The sequence below is a fragment of the Hemiscyllium ocellatum genome, chromosome 4, assembly GCF_020745735.1.
Source record: "Hemiscyllium ocellatum isolate sHemOce1 chromosome 4, sHemOce1.pat.X.cur, whole genome shotgun sequence".
In the NCBI taxonomy this organism is placed as follows: Eukaryota; Metazoa; Chordata; class Chondrichthyes; order Orectolobiformes; family Hemiscylliidae; genus Hemiscyllium; species Hemiscyllium ocellatum.
This window is the reverse complement of record NC_083404.1, coordinates 66,569,948-66,586,380: the sequence shown is the minus strand read 5'-3', so window position 1 is coordinate 66,586,380 and position 16,433 is coordinate 66,569,948. Positions and strand designations below refer to the sequence as shown.

At 40.2% G+C, this 16,433-nt stretch overlaps 1 protein-coding gene across 1 annotated transcript in view; it reads right to left on the bottom strand.

Moving 5' to 3' along the window:
- Nucleotides 1–16,433, bottom strand: part of LOC132815206 (uncharacterized protein C18orf63-like) — a 79,614-nt gene that overhangs the window by 18,315 nt on the left and 44,866 nt on the right. Inside the window, exons 9-10 of the mRNA XM_060824022.1 lie at nucleotides 9,944–10,121; nucleotides 7,456–8,313 (exon numbers count right to left, since the gene is read on the bottom strand). Coding sequence (XP_060680005.1) covers nucleotides 7,456–8,313; nucleotides 9,944–10,121 — 1,036 coding nt within the window. The remainder of the gene's footprint in view (nucleotides 1–7,455; nucleotides 8,314–9,943; nucleotides 10,122–16,433) is intronic.

Genomic DNA, 16,433 nt, shown 5'->3' with positions numbered 1-16,433 from the left:
TAAAGGTCAGAGGAGGCAATATGTCTATGCTGATCTATAAACAATAATGCCTGAAAATCTAATGTTTAGATCTCAACTTGAGCTAAAAACTATCTGCCAAGGAAGAACAGATTAATTTTTAAAAGATTATGAAGATCCAGATTTTGGATATTGTTTTGATAGGATACATTAATATTTTGAGTTAGTGTGAATTCACTTTCTTTTAGAATGTTGTGGTTGTTTGATTTAGTTTCTTATGCTATTTGTTCAGGTGCTACTGTTTAATTTGATGTAGCTATCCAGGTTTTCAGAGCAGGTTATTGGATGTGGATTGACATTTCATTATTTTTTTCTGTGAGATGAAAGTTTTCAAAGAAATAGATTTTTTCCCCCAACTTTTCCATAGAGCATCAACCAGGCAGGGAAAAGTTACAAGGAAAAGTCACAAAGTCGTAATAACATTGATTTAACAGTGAGGCAGAAATTTGCATTCTACTGTTTTAGTCACTTGTTTTTGTTGTCATTAACATTTGAGTAAGGGTGACAAGATGAGAATCAAGGTTTAGGTCTTCATTCACTAAAATAGACTGAGAAGTTTAAGAGGCAAAACAACAACATCTCCAAAAATCTTGCAATGTGAGGGGAAAACAACAATTTGTTGTGGGAATAATTCAATAGAACATGTCTCTGTAGTTAAGGAGGCTAGAATTACATTAAGGTCACCAGTTGTCCTGATGCCACCCCTGAAATGTTTACAACTTAATAGATGTTGGTCAAAACCTATGGTTTGGAAGCCTTGGTTGAGACAAATGATTTTTGACAACATTTGCTTTGGTCCATTCAATTGAGGGTAAGGATTAAGTTTGATGAGGTTCTGAACCTGCTGATGTAAAGAGATGCCTTATAGAAGGATTCAGCTGACAGAATACAGCACACAGATACATGCTATGCTAACTGGTTCAACTAGGGTACAATTGCATGGAGACTAGGTTTCTTTGCAGATACGACTGCATTTTCATACTATTGTCCAAGTACATGATAAGTCTCATTTATTGAGTAGAATATAACCACCATAAACTGTCATGAATTCTAAACTTTACCAGATGATTATGTTTCAAATGTTCCTTTTAAGTAAAACATAACATTTTGAAAATAAGGAAGACAAATTCCTGATCAACACTAGTTTGTAGAAGAGTTGATGTGATTAGGTTGCCATAGGAAGGGTAACACAAATAAAAAAACTCACTGAAGTGTCAAGTGACAAGTTTAGCAGTTTGACAGCTTTAATACCTTTCAAAGTATGGCACAGAGTAAAAGAAAGCTGCCATCGAGATGCAGACAAGCTAACTGAATTCTCCCAGGAACATGGTGTTAAGTATAAGAAAAACTCTCTCAGAGGAAAACAGTTTTATCACAACCAGCAAAATTATTTAATGAGCCCGAGTACAGGAATTTCTGGAACCTCAAGACTGTTGTGAACTAAAGGAGGAGGAAATTTGTTGAGGACCTTGCTAGCAAAAACCATATGGTGGAATCTTAGATGTGGAATGCATAGTTCTCAAAAGACATTTCAAAGCTTTGATTTGGTTTGCCTGGGGAACAGGCAATCCTCTGTTAGGGAATTGTTTACAACTTTGGGATAGTTCTTTTAATGCTACCAGAAGCCAAGTAAAGATGCTTGTAAGATCATTTAGTTGGCAAATGCAAAACATACCTATTTTTGGCTTGATGCATCAGGTGTCAGGTAATTAATATTTAATTTATATTGATTTTAGTCTGTATCTTCTAGAGTGAAAGCATTAAAAGTGAAATATTGTCCTTTTGTTTGTTGTACCAAAATATAATATCTTGCATTTATTCAAATTGAACTCGATCTGCCATTTTTCAGTCCAATGACCCATTTGATCAAGATCCTTTGTAATCTTAGAAAACCACCTTTACTGTCTATTATGCCACCAGTTTTGGTATCGTCCACAAACTTACTAATCATGTCTTTTATATTCTCATCCAGATCACTTAAGAAATGACAAACAAAAGAGGAGCCAGAACCAATCTCTGTGGAACATTGCTGGGAAGTGATGGCCCAGTGGTGTTATCACTGGACCGTTAATCCAGAGATCCAGATAATGTTCTGTGGACCTGAATTCAAATCCAACCACAGCAGATGGTGTAATTTGAATTCAATAAACATCTGGAATTAAGAGTCTAACGATGACCATAAATCTGTTGTCAATTGTCACAGAAACCCATCTGGTTCACTAATGCCCTTTAGGGAAGGAAACTGCAATCCTTACCTAGGATGGCCGACATGTGACTCCAGACCCACTACAATGTGGTTGACTCTTAACTGCTCTCTGAGCAATTAAGGATGGGCAATAAATGCTTACCAAGGTAAAAACAATGACTGCAGATACTGGAAACCAGATTCTGGATTAGTGGTGCTGGAAGAGCACAGCAGTTCAGGCAGCATCCAAGGAGCATCGAAATCGACGTTTCGGGCAAAAGCCCTTCAATCAGGAATAAAGGCAGAGAGCCTGAAGGGTGGAGAGATAAGCTAGAGGAGGGTGGGGGTGGGGAGAAAGAGCTAGCCAGCAATGCCCTCACCCTGTGAATGAATGAGAAAAAAGGCCTCCAGTCTGAAAAGCACCATTACTCTCCAACTCCTGCCGTTAAGCCAACTATGTATCCAGTTGGCAAGCTCACCCTGAATCCCATGTGACTTAACTTTACCAGTTAGTTTCCCAAGTGGAACCTTATCAAATGCTTTACTAAAATCCAAATAAACAAGATCTACTGCTCTACTATCATCAATCATTTTAGTAACTTCCTCAAAAAACTCAATCAAGTTTGTGAGATACAAATTTCCTCACACAAAACCACACTGACTTTCCTTAATCAATTTTTGCCTCTCTAAATGTGCATAAATCCTATCTTTTTTAATCACTTCCAATAATTCATTGACAATGGAAGTCAGATTCACAGGTCTATAGCTCCCCGGTTTCTCTTTACAACCTTTCTTAAACAAAGGTATAACATTAGGTCTATAGGTATGTCAAGAATAAAAGGATGACTAGGGTAGGTATCGGTCCAGTCAAGGATAGTAGTGGGAAGTTGTGTGTGGAGGCGGAGGAGATTGGAGAGACATTAAATCAGTACTTTTCATCAGTATTCACTCAGGAACAGGACACTGTTGCTGATGTGAATATGGAATCACAAATAATTAGAATGGATGCCCTGGAAATATGCAGGGAAGAGGTTTTGGGAATATTGGAAAGGATGAATATAGATAAGTCTCCTGGGCCTGATGGCATTTACCCCAGGATCCTATGGGAAGCTAGGGAGGAGATAGCAGAGCCATTGGCCTGGATTTTTATGTCGTCATTGTCAACGGGAATAGTACCAGAGGACTGGAGGATAGCGAATGTGGTCCCATTGTTCAAGAAAGGGAGTAGGGATAGCCCTAGTAACTATAGGCCAGTGAGTCTGACTTCAGTGGTGGGCAAAGTCTTAGAGAGAATGGTAAGGGATACGATTTATGAACATCTGGGTAGGAATAACGTGATCAGGGATAGCCAGCATGGTTTTGTGAAGGGCAGGTCGTGCCTCACAAACCTTATTGAGTTCTTTGAGAAGGTGACCAAGGAAGTGGACGAGGGTAAAGCAGTAGATGTTGTGTATATGGATTTTAGTAAGGCATTCGATAAGGTTCCCCATGGTAGGCTAATGCTAAAACTACGGAGGTATGGCATTGAGGATACATTAGAGGTTTGGATTAGGAATTGGCTGGCTGGAAGGAGACGGGGGTAGTAGTTGATGGATTATGTTCATCTTGGAGCGCAGTTACTAGCGGTGTACCACAAGGATCTGTTTTGGGACCATTGCTTTTTGTTATCTTTATAAATGATCTAGAGGAAGGACTTGAAAGCTGGGTAAGCAAGTTTGCGGATGACACAAAAGTCGGTGGAGTTGTGGATAGTGAGGAAGGAAGTGGTAGGTTACAGCGGGATATAGATAAGTTGCAGAGCTGGGCGGAAATGTGGCAAATGGAATTCAATGTAGCTAAGTGCGAAGTCGTTCACTTTGGTAGGAATAACAAGATGATGGATTACTGGGCTAATGGTAGGCTACTTGGTAGTGTGGATGAGCAGAGGGATCTTGGTGTCCATGTACACAGATCTCTGAAAGTTGCCAACCAGGTAAATAGTGCTGTGAGGAAGGCATATGGTGTACTGGGCTTTAATGGCAGAGGAATTGAGTTCCGGAGTCCTGAGGTCATGTTGCAGTTGTATAAGACTCTGGTGAGGCCTCATCTGGAGTATTGTGTGCAGTTTTGGTCGCCATACTATAGGAAGGATGTGGAAGCTTTAGAACGAGTGCAGAGGAGGTTTACCAGGATGTTGCCTGGAATGGTAGGAAAATCTTATGAGGAAAGGCTGAGGCACTTGGGGCTGTTCTCATTGGAGAAGAGAAGGTTTAGGGGAGATCTGATAGAAGTGTATAAGATGATTAGGGGTTTAGATAGGGTAGATACTAAGAACCTTTTACCGCTAATGGAGTCAGGTGTTACTAGGGGACATAGCTTTAAATTAAGGGGTGGTAGGTATAGGACAGATGTTAGGGGTAGATTCTTCACACAGCGGGTTGAGAGTTCATGGAATGCCCTGCCCGTATCAGTGGTGAACTCTCCTTCTTTATGGTCATTTAAGCGGGCATTGGATAGGCATTTGGAAGTTATTGGGCTAGTATAGGTTAGGTAGGATTCGGTCGGCGCAACATCGAGGGCCGAAGGGCCTGTACTGCGCTGTATCCTTCTATGTTCTATTAGCCACCCTCCAGTCATCAGGTACCTCACCTGTAGTTATAGATGATGCAAATATTTCTGCAAGGGGTTTTGTAATTTCCTCTCTTACTTCCCACAATGTTCTGGGTTACATTAGATCAGGTCCCATTGATTTATTCAGCTTTATATTCTCTAAGAGCTCCCAAACTTCCTCTTCTCTAACGTGAACTGCTTTTAAAACACTTCAGTTTATTTCTTTGCGTTCTCTAGACTCCATTTCTTTCTCCACAGTAAAAACTGACAAAATATTCATTTAGTATTCTCCCATCTCAGTAATGATCTTTATGAGGCCCTATCCTCACTCTCGCTACCCTCTTGCTCTTAATGTATTTGTAGAATCTCTTTGGATTATTCTTAACTTTATCTGCCAATGCTATCTCATATCCCCTCTTTGCCTTCCTGATTTCTCTCTGAACAAATGCTCCTATACTCTTTATATTGATTAAGAGATGCAATTGAGTCAAGTTGTCTATATCTAAAATCAGATTTCTTTTGTTCTTGATTAGAAACTCAATGTCTCAAAAATAATGGGAAGAAGAAATCGAAACAAATTAACATTAGTAAAGAGAAAGGGTTCGGGAAACTAATGGGATTAAATACAGATAAATCCCCATGGTGTGATCAATTTCACCCCAAAGTATTTAAGGAAGTAGCCTAATTATCTCTAAATGGATTGGAGGATAGCTAATGTAATCTCACTATTTAAGAAAGTAGGCAGAGATAAAAGTCAATTATAGATCAATTAGCTTGATATCAGTAGTGAGAAAAATACAAGATAGAGTTCAAAATAAAAGACAGAACAGCAGAGCATTTGAAGTTGAAGGCAAGATTGGACAGAGGATTTATGAAGGGGAAGATAAGAGGGAGCCAGTGGATGTGGTCAACTTGGATTTCAGAAGGCTTTCAATAAGGACACAAGTAACAAATTAGAATGCAAAATTAAAGCACATGGAATTCAATGTAGTGTCCTGACAAGGATATAGAACTAGTTGGAAGACAGAAAACAAAGAGAAGGAATGAAAAGGTCTTATTCCGAGTCGCAGGTACTGACTAGTGGGGTACTGCAGGGCCAGTGCTTCCACCCCAGCAACTTATAATATGTATTATTGATTTAGATGAAGGAACTAAGTGTAACATCTCCAAGTTTGCACTTGACACAAAGCTGGGTGGGAGAGAATGCTTTGAGGATGATGCAGAGAAGCTTCTTTCGAGATTTGGTCAAGTTTTGGGCGGCACGGTGGCACAGTGGTTAGCACTGCTGCCTCACAGCGCCAGGGACCTGGGTTCAATTCCCGCCTCAGGCGACTGACTGTGTGGAGTTTGTACATTCTCCCCGTGTCTGCGTGGGTTTCCTCCGGGTGCTCCGGTTTCCTCCGACAGTCCAAAGATGTGCGGGTCAGGTGAATTGGCCATGATAAATTGCCCGTAGTGTTAGGTAAGGGGTATATGTAGGGGAATGGGTGGGTTGCGCTTCAGCGGGTCGGTGTGGGCTTGTTGGGCCGAAGGGCCTGTTTCCACACTGTAAGTAATCTAATCTAATTAAGTAAGTGGACAGATAAATGACAAATGTAATATAATGTGGATGAATGGGACATCTCCACTTTGGTAGTAAAAACAAGAAGATAGATTATCTGAATGGCCACAGATTACAACTGGTAGGAGTGCAATGAGACATTGTACAGAATCGTTGAAAATTAGCACTGCAGCAGGTGGTGAAGGCGGCAAATGGCATACTGGCCTTCATTGTGAGGGGATTAGAGGGATGTCTTGCTGCGAGTCCACAGAGCTTTGGTGAGACCACACCTGGAATATTTTGTGCAATTTTGGACTGAGGGAGGACATTCTGGCTAGTGAATTAAAATTAGCTTTATTGTCATATGAACTCACATGAGTACAATGAAAAGTTTACAAGTCACCACTTATGGTACTCTATTTTAATTACTTCACAGAATAGTGTGTGTCAACTTTAGATAGCTACAGCTCCATCTTAGCAAGCTTTGTCATGTACTGAAAAATAGACTCAGTATATGAAAATTTCTGTATGCAAAGGTGTGAAACATTAATGAATGTTAATGGAACAGTAACAAAAGAAGTCTAATTTATTTTAAATGTAACGGCATTCTATTGTAAAGTAAGAGACTAGATATTTGGTGGGCAGCACGGTGGCATAGCGGTTAGCACTGCTGCCTCATAGCACCAGAGATGTGGGTTCAATTCCCGTCTCAGGCGACTGGCTGTGTGGAGTTTGCACATTCTCCCCGTGTCTCTGGGGTTTCCTCTGGATGCTCTGGTTTCCTCCCACAGTCCAAAAATGTGCAGGTTAGGTGAACTGGCCATGCTAAATTGCCCATAGTGTTAGCTGAAGGGGTTAATGTAGGGGAATGGGTCTGGGTGGGTTGCGCTTCGGTGGGTCAATTTGGACTTGTTGGGCCAAAGGGCCTGTTTCCACACTATAAGTAATCTAATAACCAAACTGCTGCTTATAAAAGGATCTAATAATTTTAGTTGTAAATTTACAAGCTCTAAATCATTGAATACGGAACTAATATGTACCAACCTTTGTGTATAAGGCAATAAAATTCAATGCAGATTGAAATATTAAAAGTTCAAATTAGTTGAAACACAATTTATCTCACTTGTTTGTGTTGATGATTTCCTGTCATATTGTAATTCCAATTTGCACATGATCCATCAGAAATTACATCAGCTATGGTTTTGCCTCCCGTCTGGATAATCATGCTGCTCGATTCTTGATTTTTTCCAAATGACTGGTGTAGTCTAGTTCCACATTTCATTTCTCCTGCAGCTCTTTCTGACTTGTGACTCTCAGAGCCCTGATTTACACTTATCTTGCTATTTGAACTTGTGTTCTGGGCTGGTTCAGCACTTGGTTGATCCACTCTTGTATTTGGTATTAATTGCTGCTTCTCTGGAATGTCTAACAAAGTAATTTCTTTTTCACTCCTGGATCCTTTTCCTTGCATATTGTTTGGTCTTTTTGTTTCTGTGTAAGCAGTTGATGAATTTAGAGTTATAAGTGTTGAATTAAATTTGACATCCTGCTTATTTATACTTTCATTAGTCTTTGCACTAATAAACTGCTTATCTTGAAATAGTTTGCTTTTAAATATCGGTATAATCTTGTAGGCACTGGAACTATGGTTATATGAGGCAGACTGCACTTTCATCTGTTCAGGTGTACCTAATGTAGCAACTTGTGATTTTTCACACTGTAGAGACTGCTGAGAAAGCACACCTCTTTTATCAGTTGATCTCAATGTGGTCCCACACTGCATAATAGTATTCATTGAGCTGGATTCCAAACTTGCTTTCAAATCAATTTTCTGCTTATTGTCCAAGACAATCTTTTGGCTTTCACTAATTGGACAAACTGAAGAACTTTGGTTGATGACATGTATGACTGTGGGAACCTGTGTTAAAGCAGTCCTGAAGACAGGTTTAGTAGTCAGGTTTGGTGGTCTTGCTTGTATTGTCTAATTTACAAACAAATAAAAGACAGTATAATATTATCACTAATAGGTTACAGATGTACCATAACATGAAATACTTTTCTGTATGAATGTCATCTTGCAATCTCTTGCATTTACAAAAGGAGAAAATATACATAGGAAATGTAAATTGGAAACAATCAGGCTAAATGTTCTTGCCTCTTGTTCAGAAGACATGCCTACAGCATTCAGAATCACCTCTTTGTATAACAACCTCTCATTATCCCCTAAAGAAAAACATAAAATGTTCGAAAAACTCAGCATGTTGGGTAGAATCTAGGGAGGTAGAAACAGAGTTAATGTTTCAGGTTTGTGACATTAAAGTCTTGTGTGCTTTTCAATTTGCACGTTCTGCACGACAAAGTACGGAGTTAGTGGTATCTCAAGAGACCTAACTTCATGCATCCTCATTACATATATGGGCCTGCTAGTCACACGGTGAATCCAGGTACACTCATAAGCCAAACTACAAAATACTTTGGCTTCAACCTCCTGTACAAAACTTTAAATTTTGCATGTCCCCTATTCAGCTGTCTTACGTGTCATGGTTCACACTTCTGGAGGTTCCATAAATTAGAATCATTGAATCCCTAAAATTCAGAAAAAGGCTATTCCACCCACTGAGTCTACACCGAATCTCTGAACAGTATCCCACCCAGACCTGGCCTCCCACCCTATTCTTGTAAACCTGAATTTACCATGGTTAATCTGCTTATCCTAAGACACTATGGTGCAATTTAGTATGGCCAATCCACCTAATCTGCTTTGTGGTTTCATCCACAAACATCTTTAGTTTGTGGATGAAACCATAGCATCATGCAGAGATGGACAGAATGTGTAAACTGTACACAGTCAGTGACCCAAGGCTGGAATCAAATCCGGGTCAGCAGTGATAACTACTGACCTGCATGCCACCACTAAATTACATTCACATTTTTTTTTACTACTAAAGTTTCCAAAATTACTGTGTATTTTCAGCATTTCCTGTTTTTATTTTAGATTTGGAGCAAATGCTGTCTTTGGACTGTCTCAATTAAAACACATATATATGAGACATGAGAAAAGTGAAATTTGCTGTACTTAACTGTTGCAGTGATGAAGGAGGCCATTTGACCTCCTGTGTCAACACTGCCAATTGGAATCTCAACAAAATGCACTGAACTAGCCACATTCTTTCTTTAAAAAGATACCCTAAAACTAAATATATTCCAGAGACTTCAGTGGTTCAAGAAGCAGCTCATTACTACCTTCTCCAAGGCAACTGGGGATTAGCAGTAAGTGATAGCCTAACACGTCATGACAGAATGAAATATATTATAGTGCGTGTTTTTGGATCTAGTTTTAATTATTATCCCAATGCTATTGCCTGTTACCAAGTATGGAGCTGAAAAATGTGTTGCTGGAAAAGCGCAGCAGGTCAGGCAGCATCCAAGAAGCAGGAAGGCTTATGCCCGAAACGTTGATTCTCCTGCTCCTTGGATGCTGCCTGACCTGCTGCGCTTTTCCAGCAACATATTTTTCAGCTCTGATCTCCACCATCTGCAGTCCTCACTTTTTCCTCTGTTACCAAGTATCATTGTTCAACATTTTGCCAAATGTATTAATTTATTCTTACCTGGGAAATGTTGAGTTCATTGGTAGCATAGTAAGGTTTGTTGGTCATTTTTATTGGTAGTCCACAGAGACTAGAAAAGTTTACTTTTAGATCAGAGAAGAATGACGTTAGTACTGGTTCCAAATCCACTCTTGGGAAAAACTGGACAGGTTCAGTTCTAACACAACAGAAAGGGTAGCTGAACTGCATTATTAAGGATGTAACTGCTGACTGTGACAATAATATTTTGGCAATATTTATAAATCACATCTAGTGTGCCTTGAAGTTTCCCAATTCCTACTGTACAAGTAGTCCTCTAATCCTTTAGTCTGACACTTCCATTTCCATACCACCATCCTCCTTTATCTGGAAGTGAAACTCCCAGTTCAAACTAAATAACTTTCTACTTTTATTAAAGAAAGAAACATCCCAAACAGAAAGTTAATATTCAGATTCTTTGCATCTCAGGAGCATTAAAGTCTCAAAAAATTTAGTTAATGGATCAAAACTGTGGTGATCATTCAATTCACCATCGATTGTCTACTTTACCTGATCGCACTTAACAGAAGTGATTACAGAATATACAAAGTTCCTCATGAACAAAAGTATTTATTCTGATATCTTCACTGGTAACAGAAAGAATTGCTGAATGATTAACAGAATAAAAAGCTGTGTTGCAAATGTTCATTCGATGGTCATAGCCATCTTTTATGCTAGTTCTGATAGTTAGTAGTTTGCTATAGAAGGGTTCTATGGACTCTGACAACTCATAGGTTGATGAGAGGCTCCCACACTGACTACTGGGAGTATTCCTCTTTTGGTCAACACAAACTCAAAACTGGAGCTACAGTCTTCACTTGCCTCAGGCCTCAGGGAGGAACTCAAATCTGTTTGGTAGAAGTACAACAGGACAGTAAAATACCATTTCCGGTAAACATCCATAATAAAACCAGATATTGCTAGATAATTAGATCAAGCAGCATCTATAATGAGAATGAGAGCACATTAATACTTCATACTTAATTTTGGAATTCAACATTTGAATACTGCCAAATATATGAGTACGTAAAGGTCCTGTAAAAACAGTCCAACTAAAATTTTGAGTTCAATGGTAAACCTCTCAGACAAAGAATACAATATATCACACTAAGCTCCTATTGATACTATGAATGAATGATTCAGTTTTACATTTATAATTTAACTTTTAAGAAATTTAATTACTAACTGATATAATGATTTTCTCAGATTGTTAATGCTTTGTTGTTAATACACATCATTGGCACACAAATTATTTAACTGGACAAAGCAATTGTAAGGCCACTATGTCCAGCCTGTGCCCATATGCTGAAGCTTCAGATTTTTGAGTTCCTGGGACTCATTCCAAAATTGCCAATGAAGTGCAAAGATTTCTTCAATAAAGATGAGTCAAAGTATGAACCTTTGCTCATGAATAGTGGTCCGTAGATATGTGTCATCACGGATTTGGACTGAGGAGAATGCCACAAGTTGCAGTGCTGGTTGGATACCATGACTGGAGTTGTTAGAATAGGGAACTGTAGTGATTGTAACAAGGTCGGTCTGGTGGACCTTAGAATGAGGGGCTGTCAATCTGGTCCAATCAGGGAGCCTTGACCAACAGATAAAAAGAGGAGTGTCTTCCCCCTGCAACTCTATTTTGATTTAGTCCCTGCCCTCCTCTTCACTGTTTGATCACACAGCATTGCCCTTTGATGTGAAGGGCACTGCTCGTCACAGGCCACTCGGGTGTTTTCCTACTTTTCTTGGTGGTGGAAATTGAATAAAGATTTGTACACCTTGTCTCTCACTGTGTCTCACAGCTGCACACACACACACACACACCATGGGTGCTGGGCATAAAAATAATAAGCACTACCGCAGTTAGGCGGTAAAAAAAAAAGAAAAAAAAAAGGAGTGTCTTCCCCCGCAACTCTATTTTGATTTAGTCCCTGCCCTCCTCTTCACTGTTTGATCACACAGCATTGCCCTTTGAGGTGAAGGGCACTGCTTGTCACTGGCCACCCTGGTGTTTTCCTATCTTCCTGGTGGTGGAAATTAAATAAAGATTCATGCACTTTGTGTCTCTCACTGTGTCTCACACCTGCACACACACACCATGGGTGCTGGGCATAAAAATAATAAGCACTACCGCAGTTAGGCGGTAGTGTGAAAAAAAGAAAAAAAAAGGAGTGTCTTCCCCCTGCAACTCTATTTTGATTTAGTCCCTGCCCTCCTCTTCACTGTTTGATCACACAGCATTGCCCTTTGAGGTGAAGGGCACTGCTTGTCACTGGCCACCCTGGTGTTTTCCTATCTTCCTGGTGGTGGAAATTAAATAAAGATTCATGCACTTTGTGTCTCTCACTGTGTCTCACACCTGCACACACACACCATGGGTGCTGGGGAAAAATAAGCATTACCGCAGTTAAGTGGTAGTGTGGGGGTTAAAAAAGGAAAGAAGAAAATAAAAAAAAGAGGAGTGTCAGACATTCTGACACTCTGCAAACTGGCTCTGAGGGAGCTGGGCTAGTGTCATGACCTTTCTAAGTGTAAATAGCAGATGATTTGGTGACAGGATATAGGCCTCTGTAGATTTAATTCAGTGGCAATGACAGGAAAGCAGGTTCCTGACAAAACCTGTTCACAACAGTTGTCCTTGAATTGAGGTAAGCATTTCTGGTATCATGCTGTTATTTGGGAAGCTTGACTTGTTTGACTGTGCTATCAAAGACTGAGCCCAGTAGGAAAGAATGAGTTATTTTTTCCAGTGCAAATGAAAAGCAATGAGTAATTCTCCTGACAACTAGAGGACCCACAGCTTTTTTGGTTATTCAGAGCCTGACTTGCCCTGACGCACCAGACACTAAAACTGTTCAAGAGTTGACGAATTTAGTTAAGGATTATTATGACCACAAGTCTCCTCCAATTCTGAGACACTATCATTTTTATTTAGCAATTTTGAAAATTGGGGAATCCGTATCAGGATTTTTCAGTAGGTTAAGATGACAGAGGCATATGACTTTGGTTTAACCCCAAATGAGATGCTGAGATCTGTGAGATTCATGACGTGACCATGCAAAAGCATCTACTCACTGGAGTCCAACTGGACTTCAAGCAGGCACTACAACTGGCTTTTATCATTGGAAAATTTGGCAAGTGGAGCATATGAGTAGCAGGGTAATCTGATAGAAGTGGACACTCTCACTTGCCCTTGGTAGCTGAGCTTGGGGAACAGCACCTAAGTGAGGACAATTATGTGGCCACACTCAGGTGGTATCCTGAAGAGACAGAACACGACATAAGTCAGCCCACAGCAAAATCCCAAAACAAAACCAAGCCTTGATCAAATAGTTAAAATTTCCTTTAGGATCTAAGCCGGAAAGCCATTGCAGCTGCTGTTGGTATGCCAAGTCAAGGCAGGAAAGGAGTCTTAATAGATGGAAATTGAGTAAGAATACCCATAGGTCAGCATCCAGGGAAGTACGTACCTTGGAAAGTCCACCTATATCTGGCCTGGAGTAGTTAATTTGCTTAGCAACATCCAAATCCGAATTAATCAAAATAAATATCTTGTTAAATGGTCATCTCGTTCTAAATGCGGTTGTTATCAGCGTGGGATTTCAGTGCGACCATTTCAGTGATCACAGAAATAGTCTTTAACAAAATTTGCTTGTCTCCAATGGTCCAAGTTTATGCAAGACCTCAGCTGGACTGAGAACCTACACTGGGGAACCTATGTAGATTAAGTGTACAACTTAGGTTTTGGGCTCATGAAAAGTTGTTAGCACTGATTGTAGTAAAAGGCTTGGATCCAAGCTTGATTGGGTGAAATTGGTCGAGAAAGATTCACCCATACTGGCTCAAAGATTTTCAGTTAGAAAAGTGATTCTGAGTGAAGTGTTAATTAAGTACCCCAATGTCTTTCAGGAAAGTCTAGGGAATGTCAAAGGAGCCAATGCCATTTTGCATATTGACCAGGAAGCATTTCCACGATTTGCAAAGTCTACCCAGTGCCATTTGTCTTGCGGACAAACGTAGAGTCAGAAATCAAGGCTGGAAAGCGAAGGAATCAACAAACCAGTTCAGTTTGCGGAATGCAGCACCCCAGTCACACCAGTTTTGAAACCTGTTGGGTTGGTTCACCTTTGGGGATTTTAAACAAATGGTAAACAGTTTTGTTTGCAGCTGGACAAATACCTAATACCTCGCATAGAAGTTTTATGCACAAAGTGGCAGAGTGACTGTCCTTTACAAAGCTGGACATTAGCCATGCTTTCTTGCAATTGCGGTTAGATTAAGATTCCCAGAAGTATGCTACAATTAATACCCATAAGGGTTTATACCAATAAATGAGACTATCTTTTGAGATATCACCACTCTGTGCAATTTTTCAGCAGATGGTGGAATACATTTTGCAGTGCCTACCCCACTTTGGGGTATTTATCTATGCCATTATCTATGTGACATGCTAATAACAGAGAAGACCAATAAAGAGCACTTAGAGAACTTGGAATAGTGCTTGGAAGCTTCTCTGAGATGGTCGTATGGCTAAGAAGTATGTATTCCAGGCATCCCAGGTGACCTACTTTAGATGACACTATTAACTCACAGGTAGCCATAGAGAGGAATGCTCAATAGAGTTTACACCCAGGACTTTGGCTAATGCAGAACTCAATTACACTCAGATAGAGAAGGAAAATCTGGCAGTCAAATTTAGAGTCAGGAAGTTCCACCAATACCTTTATGGATGTAAAGTTGTAATAAACAGGCCACAAATCCCCACTAGGTCTACTTAAAGAGAATAAGGCAGTACCGGCCATGTGTGTCGTTCTGTTGTAATGCGCACTTTGTTAACACCAATTCGTTGTAATGCAATTGATGAATGGGGATGCTTTTCTGAAGTGCGAACTTTTAAAATGTGTTGGCTGTAATGCAATTACAGTGCCAACACTTTAAATGCTGTTTCTAAAGTGGGATTTAGACATGGGGACACAAGAATGCAACCATCGCATTATAGAAGAACTGACTTTATAATTAGAAATTGGAATACCGTCCAGGAAGTCAAGTAGAAAATGCTGATGCACTGAGCCACCTTTCACAGAGAGAGTAACAGTGGTTGTCCTGAGCAAAGATGCTGGCTGAACTCCACCAGGGGTCTCCAAAATGAAGATTTTGGAAAAATGTAGTCTCAAGTAGGCAGGGTAGTAAATAAGGTATTTGAAACACTTGCCTTTCTTGGTCAGCACATTGAGTATGGGATTTGGGAGGTTATATTGTGGCTGTTCTTTTGGAATTAATTCTGGTCTCCGCTATAGGAATGATGTTGAGAAAATTGCAACGGTGAAGAAAAGATTTATATATATAGAAATGAGTGCCAGAGAAAGTGGTGCAGGCAGGACAATTACAACATTTAAAAAGGGATCTGGATGGGTAAATGGATAGGAAGGGTTCAGAGGGATATGGGCTAAATGCTGTCATGGGACTAGGATATCTGGTAAATTGGATTGAAGGGTCTGTTTCCATGCCTGGCTTGAATACAGACATAGCTGAAAATGTGTTGCTGGTTAAAGCACAGCAGGTTAGGCAGCGTCCAAGGAACAGGAAATTCGACGTTTCGGGCCAGAGCCCTTCCTGATGAAGGGCTCTGGCCCGAAACGTCAAATTTGCTGTTCCTTGGATGCTGCCTAACCTGCTGTGCTTTAATCAGCAACACATTTTCAGCTCTGATCTCCAGTATCTGCAGACCTCACTTTTTACTTGAATACAGACATAGCCATGTTGGTGGGGCTTTGCGTAGAGCGCCAATAAGGACAAAAATTACTGCCAGCAGATCCTCCACATTTGTGGGAAAAGCCTGGTAAATCCTGATTTTGGTTACACGATGACTATGCAGGTCCTTTTGTCGGCTCAATGTCCTTAGTCTTAGACGTCTGCTCAAAATGGTTGGGCACGGGAACGGTGACAGAAAACTGCTCGTCTTTTGAGATACATGGAGTCTTGGAAGTGTTGGTCACAGATAAAAGGACTATTACTGACCAGCAGGGAACTTGAGAATTCTTGATGTTAGTGGGATTCAACATACAGGACATCTCTATACCATCTATCATCCAATTGCCTGGCAGTCTTTGAAGTCAGCCTTGAACAAACAGCCTATTAGCTTCGGTAGATATCAAACTGTCAGAGTTCCTATTTTATTACAGGACTATCCCTCATGCAACTAAGAGGGATAACTCCAGTAGAGTTGCAAATGGGGAGAAGTACAAACGTGTGCTCATCAGGAATGCCAGACACTGCCAAGGGAGAAAGACAGTTTGCAATAGAGGATGAAGGTTGGTGTAAGAAACAAGGAAATAGCTCTGTACAGGTAACAGCTTTGGTCAACGCAAGGTTAAGACCAATGTTGTATAAAATTCAGGCAGGAGCAATGGTCCTAAACTAGCATGTGAACCACATGAAAGCCATGAATTTGCCAACAATGTGAGAGTAAAATACG